The sequence below is a fragment of the Thermobia domestica genome, chromosome 7 (assembly GCF_964235325.1).
Source record: "Thermobia domestica chromosome 7, izTheDome1.hap1.1, whole genome shotgun sequence".
NCBI lineage: Eukaryota > Metazoa > Arthropoda > Insecta > Zygentoma > Lepismatidae > Thermobia > Thermobia domestica.
In genome coordinates this window covers 254,260,120-254,280,966 of record NC_137460.1, presented here as the reverse complement: position 1 = coordinate 254,280,966, position 20,847 = coordinate 254,260,120, and the positions used below count along the sequence as shown (strand labels likewise).

Sequence of the window (20,847 nt, the reverse complement as noted above, 5' to 3'; positions counted from 1 at the left end):
GTTACTCATTATTCCCAATTTTGTAGTAGTTACTCGCATTGGTATCAACAAAAAGAGAACTGAGCACTAGTCGTCTCGGCTGACCTCGGAGAAGCCCCGCCCTTTTGAAGTAACCACACCTCTATTCTCAAGCCGAGTAACTACTCCGCGTTTGATATCAATAAAAATCAAAGAATCCTCTGTGATGCTAGTAACTTCTCCAAATTTGTGGAGCAAGCTAAACAGGTGACTCCGTGAGAAATATGGCAGTGTATGATTGTTTTGCTACGTAGAAAAAACTTATAAACTGCATAGAAATGTTGCAAATGGAGATTACATAAAACATTATAGGTTCATGAAAGAATATGTAGAGTAGTTAGGACATTTTTTAGGAGAATCAACCGAAATTTGAGGTGGTGCATTACGTAATGACGAAAAGATGCGGGTTTTCTTGCGTTACGTGAGTGATCCGGGATTCCAGGTCGGAATGTCAGGATATTTTGGTGTGGCTCAAAGTACTATGTCTATGACTAATACAAGTGTAATGGATGCGATTATTGCGAAATCTGAAAACTGAATGTTTCCGGAACTGTGCGTAATATGTAAACAGCAAAGCAGTGACAAGAACAATATACATTTCCGGGTGTTATCAGAGCATTTGTGGCTAAGCGGTTAGCGTACATGCCTTTGGCATGAGAGACCCACGTTCGATTCCCGGCGGGAGCTCATGTGGTTCGGATTCAATGTTAATCAGTGAGCACTGTCTCATAATAGCCTCGCTACTGAAAAGGACGTTAAACTCATAATAAAGTCAACGTTGATAGGAAGGGTGTATACATGAGAATGTATTTTGTTTATGCCAACGCGAAAGAGAACACGTATGTTGTGGAAAACCCAATCAGATGGACGTGCTTTATGACGTGACTAGCTGGATATTTTTAAAAAAAGGAAAGAAAGGGCCAAGTGTCTGATTTAGTTCTTAAAGCCAAACAATCTACAAAGACCTTGGACAACACGTGATGTGCGCTTGTTGTGTTAACCCTTTCCGGATCCTGGCTTTTTGGGCTAGTTTTTAGACTTTCAGTCAAGCAGCTACTGTATCGTCACTATTTATCCTAGGATCATGGTTCATACCTCATTCTCTTCAGAATAGAGCTGGCTTTAAATGGTACCACTTGCATGCTCATACCATATACCAGAAGCGGGAAAAGTGTCAAAGTGAAAGTTTCGGAGGGAAATTTTTTCTCGAAATTTGGCCCCCCCTGGAACCCCCCCCTGTGTGAACGTAGCCATCTAAAAAACCTGAGAAATAGTACTTGGTATACTGAACGTGTGTGCCAAATTTCAAGTTTCTATCTTGAATAGTAAGGGAGGGAGAAATTTTATCATAATTTCCTACAATGCCCCAAATTACCACAAACCACTATGATCTCAGGGAAAAAAATTCCTGAGACATCCCTAATTACCCTAGGGTCATGTGTCGCCCATATTCTCTTAATCTTAGAACTGCCTTTCAGGCGGTACCATTCACATGTTTCCATCATGTACCTAAGGCGGGAAATTGCAGAAAAAAGGGATTTTTTGGTCTTAATTTCCCTTTTTTCAACTTTTAGCCCCTCTGGACCCACCCTGTTTTAACGCAGAAATCTGAAAAAAAAATCCGTTATATACCACTCGGTGGACTGAATGTTTGTGCACAATTTCAATCTTCTAGGTGCAAAAATAGACCCGCCAGAAAAAAAAAATCAGAAATTTCCCCATGTTATTCTATACAGAAGTATATTTTGAAGAAATTCACTGAGACGTCCCTAATTACCCTAGAATAATAATTCGACCGTCATTCTCTTCAGAATGGAACTGCCTTTCAGATGGTATGACTCACGTGTCTCCATCATGTATGTGAGGCGGGAAAATCCTGAAAAACGGGATTTTTTTGGTCTAAAAATCCTTTTTTTTTAGTTTTTTCCCCCCTGGACCCCTTCTGTTTTAATGCAAAGATCTGAAAAAATCTGATAAATACTACTACGTAGGCTGATTGGTTGTGCACAATTTCAATCTTCTAGGTGCAAAAGTAAGCCCGCCAAAAAAATATACCCAACATGTCCCATTTTTCCCTATATAGAAGTATATTTTCCAAAAAATCCCTGAGACGTTCCTAATTACCCTAGGACAATGATTCGACCGTCATTCTCTTCAGAATGAAACTGCCTTTCAGACGGTATGACTCAAGTGTCCCCATCATGTATGTGAGGCGGGAAAATGACGAAAAACGGGATTTTGGGAGGAAAATTATCCCTTTTTTCACCCCTTTGCCTCTCTGGTTCCCCCCTGTTTTAGCACTGACATCGGAACAAAAAATCTGGTAAATACTACTCGGTGGACTGAATGTTTGTGCAAAATTTTAATCTTTTACGTAGAAAAATAAGCCCGCCAAAAAATATTGAACATACGCTTAGAAAATGAGAAAATAAATTTTTGACTTATGACGTCATCACCTCCTATGTCATGACGCAGGACGGTCTGAAACCATACGTAATGTCTTCTACAAGGCCTCTGGACTTGGAAAACAAAAAAAAGAAACCCGGACGAAGCATCTCAAATAGAAGAGAAATAACGCAATGTACCATGAAAAATGCGTATGGTACAAATTGTACCATAGGATCCGGAAGGGGTTAATCTTATATTGCTGGGTTTGAATCAATATCCATCAGTTCCAATAGGTTCATTCTCATGTTTTCAATGTCACTTTCTTGTTTCCCGTGTTTTTGTTTTATTCTCGCTCGAATATTAAAGATTCTCTTTTGGATTTGTGTCTTAGTCGTAGATGTATTTGATATTTCGTTGCATTTCACTGTAACTGCCTTCAAAGCTTCGGCTTTCCTTCATTTACTTTCTGGTATCTTTGACTTTGAAAGTACCACTGGAAACTTTTCTTTTAATAATTTCCACAAATGCACTTTGATTGAAACTGTCGTTTCTACCTGCCCGTTTCATGTCGTTTAAGATACTACGCCATAGGTTTAAAACAACGAAATGACCGCGCGACGGATGGGAGAAATGAGTAATCACTTCTTTTATTGATATGACTTACTGCTACGCACAGAGCAAACGCGAGTGAACGTTCATAAATCTGGAGCAGTCTAGACCTGAATAGTGGTTGTTTTATTGATACGAAATTGAGGGAGGAGATTACTCCAGGTGTAGTTACTCCGATTCTCGAGCAGGACTTCTCAGGAGTAGTTACTTATTTTTATTGATATCACCCATTGAATCGTACAGCTACCGTAGCTTTACTCAAAATTTTCAGAAAAATACTCAATCTAGAGTCCACCTCTTCTTGTTGAGTATAAGTCTATAGTTACTATTGAGACTGGCATTGTGTTATAAGGAAGGATTCTTAGTTAATCTTTTATGCTAGTCTTTCAAGAGAAATGAGCACATAATATTTAGTGAAGGAGTTTTGTCAACGGCTTACTTGTAAGAAGTAGTTTTTATCTATTAAAAGTAACGCAAATTAGTTATATTATTTAATATAATGGAAGAATATGCGTATGATGTTAACATTGATGTGTCGGTGAACATCTGATATTATAAAAGGAACCTAAGCAGTTCTCCATTAGGGCATCATAAGAAAGAACGACTCTATAATGTACAGAAAAACTTACACTTCTTCCGTCTATACAACGAATAATCGTTGAAGAATGCAATTACGAACATTTATTTCTGTATGTAACTGAGAGATGACCGAAAAAACAAGCTATTTGTTTTAATATGGAGTATGCAACTATAGTTAATATACATGAGAAATTCGGAGATTATGTAAATCTCGATGCTGATATTACACTCTATTCACATGTTCTGGCCTGCCCTTCATAACATGCTTTTAAACGTCTGCTCTCATTTACAGTGTTACCACTTTTAACATGATCGAAAAAATAAACTTGATTTATGTATATCGAGTGGCAGGAGGAAAAAAAACAGGGTAATCTTTAGCTTTATGCAGATTCACATGCTATGCACAAAAATGGCGAGAAAATTACTAGCTCTGTTTCCTGCAAGTGAAAGACGAATTATTATTTCAAAAGAAGACAACCAATCAGCAGGTTTTGTTTTGCATTGTTAATATACCAGTTTTTATGAAGGAAAACCTGAAACACTTTCTTAATGCACTTTATAATCCCAGAATTGAGTAATACGTCTAAATATTTACTTTTTAATTTGTATTTACTTTCGATTGTTTAGGAAACGAATGCATTTTATTGAACTAGATTTAAAATTGATTTACCTGCGAAAGCATGCATGCGAAGCTACAGATGAATGTGATATCCTTGTAGAATTTAAATAAGTATAAAATACGAATAAATACAAAACATCGATTCTGGAATGTTGCTCGGAAAGATTAATCCAGAGAACACTCGCGGTGTTTTAGTAAATTCGATCTCTGCTAGACTTCATAAATTCATACATATATTGGACTTTTCATGTGAGTATGTGATTAATTAATAAGTACTTGGCAGAGGTTGCTAGTATTTCAATGTTGGTAGTAGGATGTGTGATTGAGATACTACTTTAATTAGTAGATGTATGTCCCAGTTGTGTAAAAATTGAACGAAAGAATAACTCATTTTCTGTAGAAGTGATCGAAATTGAATACTCTACATGAATTTCAACACATAATTAAACTGTTATCTGTTTCTTATTTTAGAAATTATAGATATTATAAATTCATTACTAACGGTGTTAGTTTTTATAAGATTTACTTAACATTCAGTTAAAGGTATTGTATTACTATGTTTAATGATGTGTATATAATCTACTATTTTTGTAGAGTCGAATAAGAAATTGAAATTGAAGAAATAAATTGAACAATGTTGGTAATATCAATTGTTCTCTACCTCTCAAATAGATTTAATTTTTGTGGTGTAAATTATTTAGAATTAAGTTTAATAGTTCATTACGTAAGACTTATACAGTACATATGATTATGTAGTAGAAAATTTGTAGAGGTTGCAGGTGCTCAGCTCCTTGCAAGGCGTTCGTGGTTCGACCTCTACTCCCCAAGTAATCTTTCTGGTTGACAAATACCAGGTGCTTGGTTTCCTCAGTGCTCTCCCGTTTGTTTCATATTCTTCATCAATCTCCTTATTATGGTCACCCTTAGCATGGATGCACAATGGTGGAAGGTTAAGTAAAAAAAAAAAAAAAAAAAAAAGAGAGAGAGAGAGAGCAGCAAAAGAGAATAGTTAAGGAAAACAACACTGCGATCATATCTTAACCCTCCAAGAAGACGTCACTTGGACAATTTATATGGAGAAGTCTCTAGTAGATCCATCTACTGGGAGAACTTTCGACTAAGTTCAGGAACGACCGCGTAATTTCAAATCGTTTTCTCGCAGATATGATATCTATAAGGCGAATGATAGAGGCATTCAAAATAAAGCAAAACAATTATTTACCACATCAACAATACTCATCATCATCATCATAGGTATTCTGCCCTCATTGGCAGGTTACTTACCGCATCTGAGAAGCTTCCATTTTCCACGGCCTTCCGCTAACCTCTTCGTTTAAAAGTATCATTTTTCTGTTTTTATATCATGCATTAATTGTAGTCTCCTTCGCCTCCTTCCTATTTTCCCTCTACCTTACCTTCTAGGACGTCCCTCATGATACAATTTCTTCGTAGGCAATGTCGCAATCAGTTTCGCTTCCTCTTGTAAATAATATCTAAAAGTGTTCTTTTCTCCTCCAGAATTTCTAAGACACTACCGTTCGTTTTCTGCTCGACTCACTAATTCTTTCCATTCTTTTCCACATTCACATTTCGAAGGCTTCCAGCCGATTTTCATCAGATTTACGTAATGTCCACGTTTCTGCTTTATACAGTACAATACTCCACACGAAGCATTTTATGAGTCTTTTTCTCAACTCTTTATTCAAGGTCCCTCAAAATAGACTTTTCTTCTTCCTAAAGGCTTCTTTCGTCATTCCTATCCTCGCTTCTACTTTACGTTCGCACTTCATGTTATTACTAAGTATACTACCCAGATATCGAATACTATTCACTTGTTCTATTTTCTTCCCTCCCACATTTATATGTGACATATACCTCTTCTTTCCAATCACCATGGCTTTTTCCTTTCTAACATTTATTTTCATCCCATATTCTTCAAAGCCCTTCCCCATTTTTTCTAACATTTTTTTTTCAATTCTGTAACTAGCGCTATATCGTCAGCAAATCTTACGCATCTAATCATTCTACCTCTAACCAAAGTGCCATCATCATCATATAGGTTCTTTTTCACTATCTCTTCTAGATATACATTAAATAGTGTTGGCGAGAGGCAGCATCCTTGTCGAACTCCCCTTAAAATTGCACTCTCTTCCGTCAGTTGTACCCCTATCGTAACACGTACTTGTTGGTATAAGCTTTTATGAGTGTTGTATCTTTCCATTCCAGTCTTATTTTCGTGTAAACTCCCAACAAAAATTCCCAATTCACGCAGTTAAAAGCCTTTTCTAGATCAATAAATACAACATACATCTCTTCTTTCCCTTTTTCTATAAATCTTTCACCGATCGTCCTTAATAATTCTATTGCATCTTTTGTCCATTTCCTCTTTTGAACCCGAACTGCTCTCTTCAACTTGTTCATTTCTTCTTCCATATAACCTTTTGTTCAGTATTTGGAGCAGAATTTTAGCTGCATGAGATATCAGACTAACAGTTCTATAATCCTTACATATCTTTGGGTTCGACTTCTTAGCTATCGGTATCCTGACCGTCTTCAGAAAATCTTTTGGCCACTCTTATTTCATATATTTCATTGCATAGTCTGAATAATTATTTCTTTCTCTTCTGTCCCATATTTTTAATGAATTCGATTGGTTTGCTATCTATTCTTGTTGCCTTCCTGTTCCTAATCTCAAGTATAGCCTTTTGAAATTCATCCCGAAGAATACTGAATTCTTTATCATCTTCGCCTACTTCATTTTCTACTTCAACATTTAGGTTACACGGTCTATCCCCACTCCCATATAAGTCTTCAACATATTCTTTCCACCTTCCTATGAGCTCATTTCTCTCGCTGACAACCTTTGCATTCTTTTTTTCTACTGCCATCGTAATACCTCCTTGTTTTCTTCGAAATTCGGTAATTTCACTTCCTTGTACATTTCCTCATATTTCCCAACTCTAGAGGGATACTGTAGACCTCAGGTCACAGAAACCTAGAGTGACTTCCACACGAAAAAAAAGAGCTTTATGTTCATCGGATTTGTATTTACAGTACTTCCCTTCATTCTCCATTAGACTAGCACGCGTACTCTAGAAGAAAAATAGATCATTATGGGATTGCCGCGAAACAAATATGCCAACAGATGCTGTATATATATATTCTCTTTGCGAGAGACAATAGTTAAATTCGAGGTCGGAGCTCATATGCTTTGGGTTCCAGGTTAAGATGTAGATCCACGTCTCGTATAGTTTGACGCTGAGTAGTAATCTAAACTCCAAACCCGTCAGTTATTCAGTAACTGAGAAATAACTAAAATAGAAGGAAACAGATTTGGAAACCGTAAAGTTTAGCGTAAAGATCATCGAGTATTACGATCGTGCTATGAGGAATTTCGAGTAAGAAAGAAGGAAGGAAGCAAGAACTGAAAATCTGACTTGTTTTAAAATGTGCTTCAGCAAGAATCACACATAATCAAGTAGACAGTTTTGTACAACTAACGTAAAGACCATAGTGCCGTTTATAGCAATTTGATATCTGAAATTGTACCGAAGATACGAAAGCCACTGACAAAAGATTGCGTTACTACCTAAAATGACGTATCTGTAATACTCTTTTCCGGGATTATTGTTTCATATGTTTGTTTGCCATGAAAACAATTTGTTTCTTTAATTGTTAAAAAATGAAATGAAATTTTTGAGTTTTACGTCTCATGGTTATGACGGCTACGCTAAAGGAGACGGAGATGATGAGAAATGAAGGAAATGGTGGAATGAAGAAAGTGGGAGGAAACGAAAGAACACCGAGGAAATCCACGCACACGGTGTTTGTCCAGCAAGAAGTTCGTTTGGCGGAAGCAGACTGTGAACCTGGAACCCCATGCACGATAGGTGAAGGGTTTACCAAAGAGCCACAGCGGTTTCCGTTTAATTGTAATTACAACACGTTCTCTGAATTACATGCTTGTAACCTGTGCTGCAAACTTTACCAACGTTACTTCTACGTTTCTTAAAAGGTAGTCACGTTATTGGATGTGATAGCAATGTAAACACTTTTCGAAAGTGGAGCATTTGGAAAAATCAAATGTTTTATCTCCTGTAAATTCATTCCTATTTATTCAAAATACTTCATCATGATGACAGTGTTCGACACTAAGGTACTCTGAATGTGCATTGTCTCAAGTTCGTTATTACTATGTAGAAGACTTCAATTTTCTCGGTGTGGCGTCTTTAGTTTGCAACACTGAACAATAAGTATACTACTGTATGTTTTCGTTTACAATATAGATTTGAAATGTGTAATAACCTGACATGGTTTGATTTTGAAAAGCAAACTTTATATTGGGTTGGCAGTTTAGTTGTATTAAGGAAATCTCAAGCAATATCCACCTCGTGATATTTACATCAAACAAACTTTCAACTTTTCTAATAGATAAAGCTAGATGTTATAAGAGTGTTCCAAAACAGATAACTTATCCTATCTATCTATCGCTCTTTATATATGTATATATAAGTCATTACTCATTTTAGAAACGTATTACCTAGGTTAGGATACTTAAAATATTACCTTTCAATTTCGTAATTAGTAACCTCCACATCTTCTTTTATTTTGTCAATTAAAAGTAATTTGTCTAAATTTGTAGTTGCAGTATATTCTCCTAGAATCTCAGGATCAATCTTACATAATTGTGTGGCTTCGTCTTTGATATTAGCATCTGGCTTGAGAACACATAAAGAGTCGAGGGTCAAAGCACAATCTGCTGTGTCAATTATCGTTTGACTGCCAAGAGCTTCTTCCACCTGTGAGTAGTTCGTATCTGCGAAGGCCACATCCTTTCCTTCCAGTGGGTCATCAATAGAATGATCGTAGTTTTCGATTTTCAAGGAAATTCCGGATTTCAAAAACACTTCTTCATATTTTATTTTATAGTCATTTTCCATCGCAGAATCAAACTAATGTAAATAATTTATATCCACATAGCTGAGAAATATTGTACAAGCTGTTTATTTGTTGCACAATCCGAAATTTCTAATGAGTAGCCAAAGAGGGACTTCGTTTCTAGTATTGTAAAACCTTCTCGAAGAAAACCTAGAAAAAAATAAAGACAAGAGATCATGAGAAAAGATATAGACCTGAATTCTGCAGACATCAATACCTTATTTTATTTTATTTTATTTTTTTTTTTTTTTTTTAGAATTCTTTCTACAAATGTTGAACTTATGAGATCAAGTAACTACTCTTAGAAGATATAGAATCAGTATCATTTCTAGAATTTAAAAATGGAATGTAAGTATTGAAGAAACACGAAGTAAAAATTTAGGAAAATTGAAAACATTCAGTGCCGTACGTTTTCTGCCACGAATATCTCACCAGAATATGTGCTTACGAAAATAGCAGGAATTTCGATGTACAAAAAATGAAGCAAGAGTTTACTGGAGGTATTTAAAAAAAAGAAATAATGGAAATATAGGGGATAATCTATAGAATCCAGTGCAGTGAATGTGATGGGTACCATATTGAAGAAATAGAAAATAAATTAAGGGAGCGAATTAAACAGCACAAAGATTATATAAGGTTCAAAAGAGATAGAAGTGAAGTATACAAAATAGTAAGTGAGTCGGGGTATGCAGTTAATGAAATGAAGTGAAAGTGCTAGGCAAAGGAAATAGAAACATAATCAGGAGATGGAAACAGGCAAGGATCATTGAAGTGAAAAATGGTGCAAAAATACAAATTAACTGGATTTCAGAATTCAAATGTACGAACAATGGAGTAACATATTAACAACCGATAAGAGATAAATATTTATTTGTCAGTTCCTTTTTGTAAATGCAGCATAATCTCTGATTACTCTATTACTAAGTATTATATATACGATCTCACCAGAGGGGAGGAGAATTTAGCAAGTTTTGTATATTTTCGGTTGTTTGTGTATACTCTAAGGTGACTGGCATTCAGCTAGTATACAGGGTTCTACATTACCTGTGTCCTAGCATTTATTGTGATATTAATTTTCATGTGTTCATTGTGTTAGATGAAGCCTAAGGTATAAATGAATTCGGCATTAAGATTGGGGTAACTTACATAAAATACAACAGGTACTGTAATAAATATAGCTGTATGAAAATAGTAATATTAAAATTCTGCTTATTTGAATCTAACTATCCATAATTATGATTATCACAGAGCAGAATCATACAGTAAGTTTATTACGACTTGCAAATACCACATTAACTGCCGAAGCAGAAAAATTTCAAATGCATGTGATCATTATAGTTGAAATAACTTATCGTCATTACTACTTCCTATTGATAGGAAGATTATAGTAAAACTGGTCGAGGTTCAGAATAACCTGTCATTTTTTTTACCTTTCTTCTTTCAGATGATTCCCTTAGATGCTCTGTGCTGTTATTATAATAGCGCATGCTCAAATTATTACGTACAGATGATGATGTGCATACAAACTGGACTGCTTTCACTTTCAGGAATAGTCATTGTGACGTACTCACATAAACGACTATGGGAAATTCAAAACGAACTTCCGCTAGGTTATCATTAAATGCGGAAATAATATTTAACCGAGTCTGTATAGGAATGCAGCAACGAAGGCCAGCGCGGTGATCGGTCCATATCCAGTAAGTACGGAGAGTATACGCATTAAACAAGAAGTATAAAAAAGAAGAAAAAAACTAGTAAATTCGTGATGACCAGTGCTGTCGACTGTATCGCTCACTGAAAGCGAGAATGCAACCCTAAGAAACATCTCAACTTACTAGATTTGTGATCAATTCAGTTGAAATGGTGTCACTTTCGACTTACTGGATTTCGTAAACAGGTCAACTGGATCAGCTACTGACAGAAACCAATGAATCGACTGGCTACTGTTTTGAGAAAAGATTCTATTTTTTGGAGTCGATTCGATCATATTGACCAGTGTTGCCGACTGTATCGCTCAGTGAAAACATTTCACTTGTCCCGTTTGCTAAGAATAAAGCGGGTGCTTTGAAGCTGGTCTGATTTTGGAACTGATGAAATTATACCTAATATGAATTAAATAATAGTAATATAAAAAATAAATATTTAAGAACACAAATACGCAAATATAAATACTTAAAAAAATGAGTTGAAAAATAATTTGCTTTATGTAACTTTTTTTGTAACATAGATTATAAACTGGTTAAGCTAAAAAAATACTAAGACAATTCACGCAGACTGATGACCTGAGTTGAAGCAAAAACAGAAAAGAAACGGTGCAGTTTCGTGCTAAAGAGCGATTGTTATTTTATAATGGCAATTTTACGAGAAAACACATGGCAATATCCATCGTTGTGAGATTAAGATATGCATGTATACAAATTAATGAAAAGAAATATGTTTTATCTTCAAAGTTTTCATATTGCTATATGAAACATTATTGAGTGGATTTACATTGACACATCTGTTTTTCCTATAAATAAATAACAAAAATAATATGTATATTGATAGCATTTTACTGTACATACTCAAGTGGCAGAGGGTTGGCTTCGCATTCGGGAGGTCGTGGGTTCGAATCCCGCTGCCGACCATCCTGACTGAGGTTTTCCAGGGTTTGCCTCAGTCCTACCAGGCAAATGCCGGGATGGTATCTACTAAACAGGCCCTGGCCGATACCTTCCCAAATCCTTTCTATTGTTATTGTTGTTGTTGGATATCCAGTGTAAAATGGCCTTTGAGCTGTATCTGGTGATTGTTAAATAAATAAATACTACATCATAAAGGGGCTGAAATTGTAAGGGTGGGCTCTATTAGAAAGCACTAGGCCCTAAAGTATAATAGTTTCTACATAAAGGCGTTGCCTGTATCTACGTTTATACGTACTTTAAAGTTTGACGCTTTTGTATTAAAATTCTTAAATAACATACGCTTGCTTACTACCGACGGACTCTAGCGTACTCTCCAGCTTTGCCATGAACTGAACGGAAATAGATGTAAATGTGAAATCAGTAATCATTTAACATGGACTGAGGCGCGATTATCGCACAAGTAATAATCATATGGTATCAGTTTCCAGACGCACAACAGCAAACACAACGAAAAAATTAAATGCCGGAAACTATGTCTCGAAACAACAAAGATACATAAAATTTACAAGAAAGGAATATCAAATAGGAAATTCTTTTCTAATTCGTAGGCTAAATAAACGTAACTGAGTAACAAAGGAAATCGCGAAATTTTAAGCCTTAACATTATGGACATACTCTGTAGATAAAGCTTGTAGGAAAAAGAACACACACACATTGGGGTTTAATTACACCAAAATAATAGCGTAATGCTACTCTATGAACTGATCTTATTTTCTTCATCTGCATGTACTACAAAAACAGATTTGACGGTTTATAATTGGGTTATCTTTTTTCATTGTCCTTTCTTTGTAAAACAATTGATATTATTAGTAAAATTTTTCTCTAATGGTCGGCTGTTCTGTAACTGAGTCAGGGTGGATTGATTTAAATCAGTCTGATTTAAATCACGATTTTAATCAAGATTTAAATCACTTGATTTTTTCAATAAAAATCGTTGATTTAAATCAAATTCCGAAATGAATTAATTTGAAGTGAAAGTAAGTAAAATCCCATTTCTGTCCTGTTATTTCGATTATGGAAGATAATAATCATAATACAATGAGACTCAAATGTATGTAAGTACAGTATGAAAACGAGTATCATGTAGAGAACGATCAGGGAAAATCCCGTTTGAACGGGTAACGGGTGAACCCTACTTTCTTCTTTTTTTTACACAGGGTTTTAAAATTTCTATTCCAAAGGGGAAATCACCATGGACATTTAAGATGAAAACTCTTTTGTGTCCACGTCTATTTGTTTGTTTCCAGATAATAGGGACGTATTTAGAGGGGTCCGATCCCCTCTCCGAAACAAAAAAAAAAAAAAAAAAAGATTTTAAAATTTTGGGCGAAATTTATGTACTAAATACATAGAAGTTCCTCGGGATCGTAATACGACAAATTTTGGATGCATTAAAATATCGAATAATACTTTTGATAAAGTGGATATTTGACCCCATTGCAGAACATGCTGCGATCTGCGATGTGATCGCAGAAAATTTGTCGTGCCCGTGCAGGAAAAATTGTCAGAGGAAATAAAATAGCTAACAGAAAAGTATAAAAACGTGCTTGCTGTGTATAGATGTCTTAAATGCACGGACAACTCGCATTTGAACTGTTTTTCACGTCACATAAAGCATATTTTTAACTATCACAAGTGTTTCTTCTTCTGGAACTGATCATCTTGATTTTTTATTTTGGAATTCCTACAGAAAATTTTTGACTTACAAAAACTCATCGCATAAAGACAAAGAAAGTTCTGCCATCGGCTAATATATAGGATCAGAAAACTATATTCACGAAGAAATTAAATATCGACTAAAAGCAGGTAATTCGTGTTATTATTCAGTTCAAAATCTCTTATCGTCGCGAATTCTGTCGAGGAATTTCAAGCTTTAAAATATATATAAAATGATAATTATGCCTGTTATGCTGTATGGTTGTGAAACATGGTCGCTTACGCTGAGGGAAGAACGCAGACTGAAAATATTTGAGAATAAAATCCTGAAACGAATATTCAGAATCAAAAGGAACGGTAATGAGGAATGGCGAAAACTTCATGATGAGGAACTGCATAATTTATACCGTTAACCAAAACATTGTTAGGGTCATCAAATCTTGGAGGCTTAGGTGGGCAGGGCATGTAGCGAGAATGGAAGAAAGTAGGAACGCTTTCAGGTTTAACTGGAAGTCCAATCGGAAAACGACCATTAGGAAGACCTAGGCGCAAATGGGAGGACAATATTAAGATGGATCTCGCAGAGATAAGAATACAAAGTAGAAACTGGATTCAGTTGACTAAGGATAAAAGTCAGGAGAGCTTTTGTGAACATGGCATTGAACCTCCCATAGGTCATAGAGTGAGTTAATTAATTTTAGGTGAAATTTATACACTTTATATGTATTTCGTGCCGCTAGCTAGTTCCAATTGCTTAAAAATATGCCCCTGCCAAATATCAGTAACTTTCGTGAAAAGAAAAGTGTCATTTAATATACATTGCTGTACTTTTTCCTTAATGCTTAAGAAACATTGTTTGGGATTGAAATAGGTTAACGATTGGGAATTAATTCAAAATTAAAACGCCATACTTTCACTTAAATGGCATAATTAACATTTAATACTAATTCCTAATGTTTTTTCTTCAGTTCACGACTTGTATTATACGAAGAAAAGGGTTTGATTTAAATCAAAAAAATCGATTTAAATCAAAAAAATCAACAAAAATGATTTTTTTGAAAAAAATCATGATTTTTTTCCACCCTGAACTGAGTGCTGTTTAGTTATTCCATGAAATGCTTCTTATTGATAAATGCAATAGTTGAAAAATGGTGCAGAAAGCACGGCATATGAAGAATACAGGGAGACACAAGTCCAATGACGGATGATATTGGTAGTATGGAATGGAGGTTCGTTAACCCCTACGGTTAACTACTTCCGTTAAGCCCTATCAAGTTACAACAAACAGGTTAGATTAGGTTAGTTTCTGTTCGGTTCATATGTAACAGCAGTGGGGCTTTAGAAACTTAACCTTTCACTTAATTTAAATTTCATTTGAAAACGAAATGAAATCTTTAAGTATTGCGTCGCAGAGCTATGCCGGTTAGGCTAAAGGAAACGGTGATTATAAGTAACGAATGAAATGGTGGAATGAAGAAAGTGTGAGGAAACGAGAGAACCCCGAGAAAAGCCATGAGCACGTATTTGTCCACTACAAAGTTCACACGGCACGAGCTGCAAGAGACCGCAAGCACCGGAGGTGAACGCTCTACAACTGAGCCACCGCGCCCCCTTCAATTTCATTTAAGTTTAGCGTCCCTTGCAGCAGCGAAGATTAATAAAACGTGGATCTATAGCGTAACGTTCGATCCAAACTACATGATCTCCCGCCGGGAACCTAACTCAGGTCATCATACTAAAAGTGCGTACGCCAACCTCTTATCCACGAGAAAGCTGTTAATTATCTCTTTCAATCGTTATAAATATATATAATCCCTTTATATATTTATTTCCCAAGTCTATTCTATCACAAAAAATCGTTTCCTTTTCCTTGTTACTACTATTTTAATTTCGTCTTTCAGTTCTTTCGCTACATAAATTTATGCTTGGGGGAAAAATGAAATAAAATCTTTCAGTTTAATGTCCTACGAATATGCCGCTTAGGCTGAGGAAGACAGATAATTAAGGTATGTGAATAACGGAAGACTGGGTGAATAAGAACGTGGGAGGAAATGAGAGTATGTCAAGAAGACCCACGACATAATGTTGTGTTCCAGGAACCAGGGATTCCGTGCACCGATGCAAGCATTCTACCACTGTCCCACTGGTGCGTGATCGACAAGTTTCTCAAGTTTTATCGAGTTATAAAGAGATAATTAGTGTTAGTTGTTGAAACTGTGTGAAAGGCATGGTCTAATGAACAAGTGAACAGTTTGTCGTAAGTGTAAAAATAAATTGAAACTACAGTAAGAAGAGTAATATCTAACCAAATCTAATCTAATTTAGAACATTTTGCTACCTTTTTGGACGTCATTTAATACCACGTTTCAGTGGATTGAAAAAACGATATACAGAAGAATTTAACTTTTTCTTTTATTCAAAAACTTCTAAAAGAGAAATGCATTAGGCATGAAAAACATTAGTGAAAAACAAAAAACGTAATTTCATATAAACCAAAAACAATAACTGTCTTTAACACGGAAAAAAATTCTTTTACCAAACTATTAACAGCCACTGTACAGAAATCTAACAGTTTTTGTGTGACATCACAATCGAAAAAAAAAGGATCTTCGATGGAAATAAATCTGAGCGTTTTCATTAAAAGACGGAAAGAAAGCAAGGACTAAATTTAGAAATATCAAAAATAATATTTTGTCCAAAGTTGAATAGGATACAGGGTTATGACGAAGTAGAGTCAATGTTACGGTTTGTAATGTGGAAGAGAATTGAGATGATACATAACGACTTGTTTCATTCGAGTTGGCTTAAGTTCGTTCGGCTATTCAGTACAATTACGACCTATACGTGAGCTGGATCTCTCTAGTCTTTCGTGGTTCATAACCCGCGAAGGCCCGTCCATGGCCTATAGGGCAGTAAATTTTAGATCCGAAATTTGTCTAATGTAGCTGCATTAAACTTACAGCCAAATTGTACTTGGGCCTAAGTCCCTTTGAGTATCGACTTTTACTTGTTATATTTTGATTAAATGTGTAGAAATGATTGTACTTATGCAAGTATTTTAAGTCCTATATTTCAAGTGCGCCAAACTTGTAATCATTCAAGGTAACTCAAGAAAGAGTTAACTAGGTCTCCTTATAACGTTGGCCCAATGTATTCTTCAGAGGGAGTTTAATATTGCTTTCTTTCGCAATTCGTCTTTATGGCGAATAACTCTCCGAATTCACTATTAATTACCCTCTGTATTGTTAATACTGTCAATTAAGGGTAGAATGTATTCATGCCTTGGACAGCTCTATCCACGAGGTCAAGATTTTTGGTCTTATATACTACCATTGTAATATCTTTTGTAATCAACCCAAAAATGATTAGAAATTTACTAGAATAAAGAGGTATTAAAAATTACAATTGATTGCCTTTTATTTGAATGACATTGATAGCAATGAATACCTGTAGTATCAATAAACTTAGTTAATGTGTTGGGTTAAGTAAATCGTAAAAATTAAAAAAAAAAATCATTTATAATATTTCAATTATTTCCACATTACATGTTTGTAATAAAACTACAGATTTCTACTATGTACAATTAGCATCTCCAACAAGCTGTGCAAAACATAAGCCATGTATCTTATGTCATACAATGTTTTCCACTATCTTCGTTTATGCGAATACCTAGTGACGGGTAAATTCCCGGGAAAATATCTTTCGGGATTATTCACGGGAAGATTCCCAAAAGTGGGAATATTCCGAAGTTTATGTACAAACAGAAAGAAAATTGCATTCTATTACTATATTACGATTTCAAAATAAAATTTCGTTTTTATCACAGTATACTTATTACTTTTGTCTGCAGAGGACTCTTTAAAATGCACATTCTGAACGATATTATGTTATTTCATTATTATTTTACGCTACCTAGAGACTACGCATAAATGTATGTTTACTTACAATATGATTCTTGCGAGCAAATAAGTAGGAAAAATCATAAATTTTAATATGTTATGAACAAATTAGGTTGGTAACTGCCAGAAAATACACTAGTCTCTCGAGAAATTCATAAAGTTGCCAGTGTATGGGATTGCATATATAGAGAATTTTCATTTGAGACACATTGTGCTTTGTTACAGTGTTCTTACTATGTACTATTAAATCTCTAAATTAAGAAGATTTATTTACAAGTCTATTTCGAACAATATTTATGGCATTACAAGTATTCTCCAACAACGTTTGGTACATGAATACACACGGAAAAAGAGGGAAACAAATCTTAATCAACAGAAGTTCGGAAACACTGGTACTAATGAAACATCCTGAGAAGCAACACTTATTTTGATATGTAAACATTACATTTTAAATTCATATGTATTTACAACTACAGAGATTCCTTTATTCAATATCTGATTCTTCCTAAGAGAGAGAAATTCGAGTAAGAGACAAGAGACAGACTGACATCTATTACTAACGGTGGTTCGGGATGTATTTATAGTACTTCACCTCTACCTCTACAGAATTTCTAGATTGTTTTACAAACTGATTTCTTTTCATCATTTATAAATTAGTATTTTGTTACTTTCGATTGCAAATGGAAATGGGAATTGGAAAATCACATTAATTAGTTATATACAATACAGTCAACGAATTTCATTTTTAACCTGCAAATTCTTTAAACCTAGAAGTGAATGATAAATGAAAATAAAGCAATTACTCATATTCTTCTGATTATTTGGAAAATAAAGTAAAGAAATGGAAATAAATTAATTTCCGGAAATTTATATGCCAGTGAAAAACCCGGGAAGATTCCCATTTTTTAATTTCATTCCACCCCGGGATATTTCTACTGTCCATCACTACGTATACCCACCGCCGCTGACGTTCACCTTTCTCGAACGCTCGGGACCCCTAAACTGCGCTTCTGTCGTGACTTGGTTAGATAGGATTCGTTATTCTTAGTGGCCACCTAGCATAAGTTGGCTCGCGTTTTATACACTAGTTTTTATGATTTATGCTTACACTGTATATTGAACAATATTCACTAACAAGTGAGCCACAACTTACTATTTTGAGAGAGAAAATACATAATATTACTTTCTTTTGATTGATTTTCATGTGGCCTGGCCATACAACAGTAATGCTCTCCACCGGGTGGAAATTAGTATGTTACGCAGTCGTATTTGATCTGCACTCACTGACTGTGACCCTAGAATAACTCTTCAAATGATCTTTACACTGGTACTGTTCAAATTGTAAATTTAAAGTATTACTTTTCTTCATTTGCAGAAATGCTTCGACATATTTTTCACATGCATCCAGTCATTTTTTCCCCCTAAAATTGCAATTTTTGTCGGGAATATTCCGCACCAGTATCGTCATATCTGTTAAATTTATCGTCGTGATTGTTACGAAAACAAATAAATATTCTTTCACTCACATATACTCCACGAACACTACAGTAGTAAAGCCATTAAAGGCATGGTGCATAAACATCGAAAATCAATGATCACTACCAGAATCCTCCCCCACTAATGTTCCAGGTGATAAAAGACGCTGCAGAAGAGTAATATTTAGCCTGTACGTACTTAGGCTGAATATACATTGTGAGATAAATCCTAGGAAATTATTTAGGATTTACCTTTGGAAAAATGTTAAGAATATATTTCGTAGGAAATCCTACCCTTTTGTGCCATACACGTGAAGAGTTTTTCTGTCTGACCGAATGATGTTTTTCAATATTATGAAATAGTTCTCTCTAATAAAAGTTTATAATTCATGAATTACTATGCTAAATATACTACACATCTTACTGTTATTAATAACGGGCTAAAATGGATACCTCTAAAGAGGAAAACACATAAAAGTCAAAAGGGTACATGTGTCCTTTTAGCGCACAACATTTTAGAAGATTTACGACTAAAATTCAACATTTTGCGTGAAAAGCATATTTATACGAAACAAATTTCTGCAAGCAATAGAATTAAATACAAATTAATACACATGTATATAAAATGTTTAGAAGTGTAGGGTTAGTAGTTGAAAATCATTATAATTTTTTACAATGGATAAAATAACTGAGGAACAATGTTTAGCAGAAGGGATCTAGCTATTTTTCTAAAAGAAATGTTAAAATTTCTTTAGTTTCGTAAATAGGTACCGGTACTGACTGTACGAAAACTCTTCAGCTGCTGCAGAAAGGCAATATAAGAGCAGGTGTGCTAGCCTAAAAGATGCATAATAGAACTTGTAAGTGGACGATTATGGGTCGAAACCCGGTAATGAATTACGTACCCTATTTCATTTCCATTAGTACTTATTTCTAGAATGTTAAGAATCAAAGTTGGAACGCTTAATTCCAAACCTAATGCCCAACCTGCGATACTCAGTTGAAATAACTAAAATGACGTAATCGTAGTTCAATAACAAGTTGTCTTAATCCAATGGTACTTTGAAACCAGACAAAATGTCACAAGAATATCGTAGCCATAATTATAAGTTTTTGGGTAAATTCCCACAGATAATGGATTTTCTAGAAGCTTTGGTTCCAAGTCTGTAATATTTAGTGTGCAACGATAACCACCTCCTTATATCGCTAAAAATCTATTGTTAACAAATAACTCAAACCTCAGAGCCCAATCAAGGATTCCCTCCTTTTGCAAGTTTGGGGCGTGTAGTAAATAAGTGTTTAATTGCATTTGAATATAATTCACAAGCCTGTCCTCAGCTCTGAGATAATTAATGTTTGGTATATGGTGGTACATTGCTAAAGACGATCTCGTAAAAGTATTGTGTTCTGCGTTCTGAGGCCCATAACAATAAAAAGTCGTAAAAGCAAACGTTTCAAGAGTTAAACCTTTGTTAAGTTTCGTCCAGTAGATTTATTTCTTCAGGGGTGCCCACAAGGGGGCTATGACGCAAAGTGCGTCATTGAAATATTTGGGGTGGGTTAAAATATGTTTGAGGAATGTAAAAATTAATCGAAAAGAAGATTTTTTCATGAAAGAACACCTACGAGTAGACATTTGGGGGGGTGCGTCATGGACATAAGGGGGGGGTACACCACTGATTTCTCTTATATTGTTTTACTTATTGGAACCACCGCCCGCTGGACGGAAGGTTCGCTCGTTGTTGTCATTCACTCCTGCTCAAGGACCTTTTTTCCTATTGTTTTCCCCGAGAAATTTTTTCGAAGTTTGACGCTAGGGCGCAGCACAAGCACACCCTACTCCAAACTTTACAGCATATATTATCGTACAGAGTGAGATATATTTCTGTCGTTGTTTTACAATGTGTTGCTAGTCTCTAGATATATTTCGAAAAAATGGTATACTGCTGTGTTTCTTTTTGTAAATAAAAACAATGAAACCC

At 35.1% G+C, this 20,847-nt stretch overlaps 1 protein-coding gene across 5 annotated transcripts in view; it reads right to left on the bottom strand.

The window, feature by feature from the left end:
• The window catches only part of LOC145690832 (uncharacterized), a 294,099-nt gene that overhangs the window by 13,412 nt on the left and 259,840 nt on the right, over window positions 1-20,847 (bottom strand). The window contains exons 1-2 of one of the 5 annotated variants that reach the window (XM_081766159.1): window positions 18,917-19,003; window positions 8,780-9,301 (exon numbers count right to left, since the gene is read on the bottom strand). The exons of 1 other annotated variant lie outside the window; for it this stretch is intronic. In XM_081766159.1, coding sequence (XP_081622285.1) covers window positions 8,780-9,153 — 374 coding nt within the window. In that variant the 5' untranslated portion in view covers window positions 9,154-9,301; window positions 18,917-19,003. 3 more of the 5 variants (XM_081766158.1, XM_081766160.1, XM_081766157.1) reach the window with 3 other exon arrangements.